At 40.9% G+C, this 7,644-nt stretch overlaps 1 protein-coding gene across 1 annotated transcript in view; it reads right to left on the minus strand.

The window, feature by feature from the left end:
- The window catches only part of cc2d2a (coiled-coil and C2 domain containing 2A), a gene marked incomplete at its 3' end in the record, with an annotated part of 26,523 nt that overhangs the window by 2,545 nt on the left and 16,334 nt on the right, over nucleotides 1-7,644 (minus strand). The window contains 11 exon segments of the mRNA XM_014020543.1: nucleotides 332-488; nucleotides 654-794; nucleotides 880-986; nucleotides 1,114-1,323; nucleotides 1,930-2,061; nucleotides 4,797-4,933; nucleotides 5,025-5,181; nucleotides 5,270-5,464; nucleotides 5,934-6,014; nucleotides 6,085-6,186; nucleotides 6,285-6,343. Coding sequence (XP_013875997.1) covers nucleotides 332-488; nucleotides 654-794; nucleotides 880-986; nucleotides 1,114-1,323; nucleotides 1,930-2,061; nucleotides 4,797-4,933; nucleotides 5,025-5,181; nucleotides 5,270-5,464; nucleotides 5,934-6,014; nucleotides 6,085-6,186; nucleotides 6,285-6,343 — 1,478 coding nt within the window.

Here is a 7,644-nt window from a genome sequence, read left to right on the forward strand (position 1 = left end):
CACACACACACAACCGTCATTTCTCACAGTTTCAGATACACACACACCTCTAAAATCACTGTATTTGCTGGCTTAAATGTTGCTATATGCAGTTTTTTTGCAAACTCATATTGTGCTGGGTTATCCTTGTTATCCTCATGTTTGTTGTTTCTTCTTTCCAATGCAAGGGTARCACCTCTCTATGGCTGTAGGACCCAGGGCACCTGTTCTCCCATGTACGTGTTTCTTGTTTTGGTTTCTCTCTTGAATGGATTWTTCTGAACGGTAATTTTCCTTTGGGATCAATAAAGTATTTTGAATTAAAGTGAGCTWAAGTTCACCCAATCAGCACCTGTTTCTTTCTCCAGAGCTTCCACTCCTCCAGCTGCTTACTGTACTCTGCCAGCTCCTTCTGGTATTTCTCCTCACTCTCTGCCTCCAACTCCAAAACTTCTGTCATGATTTCCTCTTCAAACTTGCGCTCATCTGATACCCGATCCACATTCTCTCTGGTGAAGTGATGAACAGTATGATAAATTCATGATATGAGTTATATAAATACATACACATTCCAACAATCAGAGGACAAACTAGAAGGAAACTGGGCAAAATAGTTTTTCAGTGAGAATAAAATGAGGCTTCTTTGTTCAGAGGTGTGTGACCAGAGGAGTCACCTTCTGAGGTAGAGCTTGTAGGGTGTGTTGGTAAACTTCTGGAACTCTCTCAGAGCCTTCATCTCTTTCCACACTTTAATAATGCTTTTCAACAGAGTCCTGTCTTTCTCCTGCTCCGTGTCTCGCAGCTGCCGAGTGTTCCTAACGTTCAGGGGAAAAAACAAACAGCAGGAACGCTGCTCGTCATGCTGCCAGTAATGTTTCTGGACTGAAGAGAAGCCCTTACCTCACTTCAATACTGTACTCTGAAAGCCTCTGCTGTAAGGCCTGAGAGAGGCCCTGCTCGCCGTGGATACTCATCATGTTCTGCAAAGCCTTCCTTAAGCCACTCAGCTACAGGAAAAAACAAACTCTGAACACTTTAAGCACACAAGCACCTTGTTACGACTTCAGTAAATTCCGGTTGCTTCAATGCTGGTTTCCCTACACCCACACTAAACAGGGTCCGGGTGGAGTTTACCTTCTCAGTGAGGTGTCCTGTGAGGTTATTGTGCTGCCTGGTGAGGTACTGATCATACAGCTGAGCCAGACGAGCTGCCAGCACATGTTCACGGCTGAACAGGGGATGATGGGTAAAGATCAGCCCAGAAATATCAACATCCAGCTGGTAGTCTCCCTCAGGGTCTGCTGCACCAGCAAGCAACAGATTTGCATATTTGGACTTCAGTGCCTGAGGGTGAAACACAGCTCAATAATAATAATAATAATAATAATAATAATAATAATAATAATAACAACAATAATAATAATAAACCCTGAACCGTGCAGCCAGCACTTGTGCATCTCCTGTATCATGATTAGAAGTAGTTGGCACGATTAAAATCTCTCCAGTTTTTGGCTAACAGAAACACGTGCATTATAATTCATCTTTTATCTTTTAGTCTTGGACATTAACCTCAAAATCAACTATTATAACAGATTATTCAAATAAAAAAATAAACTGCTGGCTGCAATGACATTTTTTCTTAGCATCTTGCTCAATCATAATTAGAAATAAAGGATTTAAAAGCTGAAATTCTGTTTACTTTGAAGACAATGTAATGTGTTCAACCAGTGTGTTTTGATGTAGTTAGATATCATTCAGCTGTGTTGACCTCCTCCACCGCTTTCATCTTTTAACAGAGACACTCGACCCTTTTTACTTTGTGCAAAATGCTCATTTGACCTTTCCCTTTTCTTTTCTTAATTAACAGAGCACATTCATGTGAAGGTTCTGCCTCAGTTCCAGGGTCTGATGTGACAAACGGGTGGACTGGTATAAGTGAGAGGTTCTGACCTTCCTGTACACGGTCTGCAGAGCTGGATCCAGGTCTCCCTCCATGTGAAACAAAGGGGGTCTCGTGGACGATCCTTTTATGGGGTCAGGCAGAGCCATGATCTTACCATCGTCTCCAAACCACTTCTTTCCCTTAAAAATACACAGAATTCAGACAAATAAATATTAAGAGTCAGATATTATTACTGGTGTTATGGCCGATAACCATGGTGGGCAGCACTAATCTAAATGTTAGTTGCACTAACTCTAAAGCACTAACTCAAATATTTAGGTTCCCTAATTCTAAAGCACTAACACACTGAAAATTTTAGCAAAAGTTAATTCTAACCCCGTATTGATTTACACTACGTGCGTCTCTGCTCCGCTGCGCTGCAGTGCGCAGTTCACAGCTTTTCGTTTGTGCCCTACAGAGTCCGCTGCGCTGTGCTCTGCTCCGGTCCGACACACAGAGGAGGGAGGGTGTCAGAAGGGTGTGCAGGAAGGAGATCGCGCGATAAAATTCAGTGATAAATGTGGAAATCAAAGCAAAAAATAATTAATTCTGTGAAAGACGAACTCCAAACACAGCTGAAAACAATATAAAGGCTTTTGGTATCTATGTTGAAATTGTCTCGCTGTCGGCTTTCTGAAACTTCTGATTTCAAAATAAAACCCAAGTGTATCGTGTGTGTGTACACATATGCTTCATGTTACATGTTTCCATCTGCTTCCCAAACAGAACRATACATTCTGACAGCATTTGTGTAGAAATACATCCACATATTTATTAATATAGCTGGGATTTCGACATTATTCCGACAAATTATCCAGCCTAAAAGTGTCTTATTTTGAAAATACGGATGTTGTGCTCGTTCCTCTTCCTGTTGGTGCGACCTAATCTTTAAAAATTGACTCCGGCGCAGCTCCGGCATCCGGCAAAAATAGGATCTGTTCTAATTTTGCCAGATCGCCGTCCGCTCACCGCTGCCGTGCGCAGCCAGTGTAAACACTCTCATTGATTATAATGGGTGTGTATTTGCTGCGGAGGTCGGACCGGAGCCGGAACGCATGTAGTGTAAATTAAGGGTAAAGCATTAATATAGTAATCCAGTTGACACATGAAACATTCTTCAGTCAACATGAGACAATATTTATTGTGTGCAGAATGTTGTCACTTTGTGCCCTTGCCAGGCCAAATGGGAGTCACCTGCAGGCCACATTTGGCCCGTAAGCCTTGAGTTTGACACATGAGCTTTTAAATAAGTGGCACAAATTAAACAAAATGTGTGAGAGCTTTCACCCTCAACTGTGACAATAATGTTAATCAATAACATTTATAGACCTCAGAGTGCTTCTAAATTTAGCCCATAAATTTAGCCAGTGCTAATCTACTAATGAATTTAAAAAACAGCAAAAGCCCTAAAGCACTAATGAAGAAATTAGTTCCCCTATTAGTGCTTTAGTGCTTTAGGGGAACTGTGCCCACCACTGCTGATAAACAATATTTACTGTTATTACACATACACGCAAATTATTTACGTACACATTCGCACAAACGGACATATCTTTTTTCGATACCGTAAAAAAACGACCTACAAATGCTGACATGTCTCTACTTCAGTTATTCGTGGCTGTGCAGCATCACTATCATGATCAAACTGATACCACTCCACCAACTCCCCTCCAGAAACACAAACACAAAGATAGAAAGTGGGAAAATAATATCGGACATTAATATGGGCCCAGTTTTACTGATCAGATTGATACAGATATGCTAAAACATGATCAACTTCAGTCGATGCCGGCGTTAAAGGGATCCCCGATTAGTTGTAACATTAGACTTAATTTGATAAACATTTATTTTAACTGTAAAATAAAGACTAAAAATACTGTAGGCTGTTTAGATTTTATAATTTTTAAACTAAAAGTTTAAAGATATATTACACGGACGGGGCCATTTTATTTACACGTAAAGCAATCTGGGTAAATGATGACGTGGATAGGTCCTCGGTGCGAGGCTGCTAGCGAGCTATATCCACCCTGAAGGTTAATCTTGGGCAATATCTGATGATCGACTCTTTTAAATGAAACCAGAGAGCGTTGACAGAGAGGAGAAGGTAGAAATGACTCAGCCTGGAACTGAAAATATGGATGGAGGACAACAGAGCTGCTTCATGGAAGAAGAACCTCAGCTTAGCCTGTTAGCTTTAGCATTAGCCCCGATGCTATCACCATATATATGTATTAGCTCAGTGCTACACATTCTCCTTTCGTCACTGAGGTCCTCCATTCACATGACAGAGAGGGGAACGCAAAAATGACTCAGTCTGCAACTGAAAATATGGATGGAGGACCTCAGTTTAGCTTGTTTGTTGCGCTAGCACCGAGCTAATACATATAAGGCAATATACCGTTGGCGCTAGCGCGAAGGCTAACAGGCTAAGCTGAGGTTCTTCTTCCATGAAGCGGCTCTGTTGTCCTCCATCTATATTTTCAGTTACAGGCTGAGTCATTTCTACCTTCTCCTCTCTGTCAACGCTCTCTGGTTTCATTTAAAAGAGTYGATCATCAGATATTGTCCAAGATTAACCTTCAGGGTGGATATAGCTCACTCACACCGAGGACCTATCCACATCATCATTTACCCAGAATGCTTTGTGTGTAAATAAAATGGCTCCGTCCGTGTTAAAATATATTTTTAAAAATTTACAAAACTAAACAGTCTACAGTATTTTTACAGTCTTTRTTTTACAGTTAAAAYATATGTTTATCAAATAAAGTCTAATGTTACAACTAATCAGGGATCACTTTAATGCTGAGAGATCGTGCATCCCTGGTAAAAATACAACCAATGTATTGGAGCTATTCAACACGTTCATTATTGGCACCTCTTCTGTTTTCAAAATGCGATTCTCCAGGATGTTCTCATTGGTCAAAGACACGGTGGGCCTCTCCCCCACGTAAAGACCCTCGTCCTCCAGAAAGCGAGGCTTCATCTTTTCAGGAAGTTTAATGGAGGGAGGAACTGTCAAAATAAAACACAGTTCCAGTAAACCACTAACATCACGAGCACTTGAAAGTCACAAACATGAACAATGAAGTTCATCACATTTTACCTGCTTGTGAGCTCGGTGTGAACAAAAGTTCACGATCTTGCTGAAGACGTTTCCGATAACCAACATACTCTGCCCTCTTCGTTACCAAGAAGTCTAGGGGCGATTGATCGATGATGAATAGAGCCTCTTCGTCTCGAACCAGGGGAGCTTCCTCGCTCTGAGGCAGGAAGTATAAAAACTCAATGTGTTCAGCTGTTCAAGCAGAACAATCAGGAATAATCAGCCACACAAAAGCCAGCTGTTACCTGAGCAACACGGTCGTCTTGATTATTCTCTCCTTCAGCTTCTTCTTCCACCTCAGCTTCCCCTCGCTCCTCCTCGGTGCTGTCACTCTGTTTCTGCTTCTTACCAAGCCTCTCTGACTCCATTAGAGGATCGGGTTCATRGTTTAATGTAAAGAAATTGTACGCCTGTTCAGCAGTTGGGGGGTCTTTCTCTACCTGCATGTTCAACAAATAGGTAATTACTAGGGGGGCAACGATACGGAAAATTCACGATTCGGTTCTTTAGTCTCACGGTTTGAAAGTTTTTCGATACAAAAAAGAGAAATGTCCATGCCCTTTTTAACTTGTAATTTATTTATATTAATTATAAAAATTTGTTTAACCTCAAAAGTACAGTTTTTAAATTAAATGTTGCTGAAACAGCAAGTTTCTCAGTGGATCTGTGCTCCACAATGCAGCCTAGGTGGAGTAGTCGAACACAGATTCATTAATCCTTTAACACAGAGCATCTTCAGAAGACATGTTGATAAAATAAATGTTAAAAATCTGTATTGTTCGATACATAGTGAGTGTTGAACCTGTATTGAATGGTTTGATACGGTACATGTATTGTTGCACCCCTAGTAATTACATAAATACAGATATAACTGAATTATTGATATTTTTATCTCATTGTAGGACTTACACTTGGGGCGGCCTCGTGGAACTTAACCCTGCTGCGAAGAGTCAAATGGCCCTCACCTCCATCTGCCCTGACTGGATCAACCTGATGGAAAGCAGAGTCACTCAGTCCTCCTGCTGGTCTGGATCACATATCCAGCTGTGGATAAACTCACCTCTCTGTCAAACCTTGTTACAGAGTCTCTGTCTCTGAGCTTCTGGAGTCGACTGGCTGGCTCTACAGACRCTTCCTGCTGCTGACGGCGCTCTGTCTTAAACTGCAACACCAGAACAACTCGTCAACAGAACTCCATGTAGGCTTCTGGTTCACAAGTCTGTTGTGTATGAAAAGTATTTAAATGAAGAAAGGATTTACCCTAGCTGTCCTCCGCTTCTTCTGCAAGCTGTTTAAGTACTGAGAGCTGGAGGAAGATCCTAAACCCAGAGAAGGCAACATGCATGAAAACCTAATCACATTCAATCCATTTATGTTTTATTACACAGTCACAGTTTTAACTGATTTTTCCATAAAATGTTTAGCTACTATCAGATGATGTTTCACACTAATTAAGATGTCTAAGCTTTATATAACTTCGCAAACTCTTCTTACTTATACAAACCTTTTAGTACAAAGACTTTTTATGTTTGTAAAACATGGGCATTTTGTCTTCTTTCACCCAGGATCCCTCACTGCTGTAGGACTTATCATTTATGCTCAAATCACTTCAGAGTGCAGAGTGCACACCCAAGTTTCCACACACTTTATTCATTTAACCCTTAATGTACCACCAGCGGTACATTCCCAGTTTGTGGTGTTTTTCTGTCTCTTTATAGTCTGACCCTCGCTACCAGGGACTTTGAATTAGCATTATAGTCTGTTTAAACATTTTGATTGGTTTCTTTCTTTTGATTGACACCTCTTTTGACCAGCTGGTTTCATCTATAGACTCTCCAGAGCACAAAATGTCAGTCAAGCCCCTCATGTCCCACCTGTACGTGGTACATGTGATTGATAGACTAGAATCAGCCAATCAGCTCTGAGCTTCATTCTGACACCACAGCTGTGCAGTCAATCAAGTTACCTTTTATTCAATATGCAGCTTTGAAAATTAAAAAACAGTGATCATGGTTATAGTGTATTTTAACTTCAATAACTAAATATTAGTTATAAAACTTATGACTGCTGAAGTTAAAAATGYAGACTGAGAGTTTTACAGAGACTAGGCTTGTGAATTTACTCKAAATGGTTCAAGAGCAGTACTTCATTTGTGTTAGGGTAAGGTCTGCAGGTTAAGCTCAAAGTTTTCCCTTCAAACCAGGGGCCTCATGCATAAAGGAGTGCGCAGCTTTCACACTAAAATTTGACATATGGACAAACTTAGGAATGTGCTCCGCACCAAAAAACTCCGATGTATAAAACTGTGCACACGCATGTTCCTGCGCACCTTTCTTTATACATCCCAAGGAACGTGGAACTGAGCGCACCTGAGACACCTCCCCTGACACGCCTCCATTTAAATCTGTAAAATAGATGTAAATGTGTCCAGCGTGTGAGATTCTCCTCAGATTGTCCTCTCTGTGGGATCAGAAATKATTTTTAGATGCAGGAAAATTATACATTAAATGGAGAATGAGTGAGAAAACTGTCTAAATAAGAGTGGGATGTAAAAGTGCGTTTGCCACACAAAAAGGTGTGTGTGTGTGTGTGTGTGTATGCGTGTGTGTGTGTGTGTGTG

This window comes from Austrofundulus limnaeus, unplaced genomic scaffold, assembly GCF_001266775.1.
Source record: "Austrofundulus limnaeus strain Quisiro unplaced genomic scaffold, Austrofundulus_limnaeus-1.0 Scaffold256, whole genome shotgun sequence".
NCBI lineage: Eukaryota > Metazoa > Chordata > Actinopteri > Cyprinodontiformes > Rivulidae > Austrofundulus > Austrofundulus limnaeus.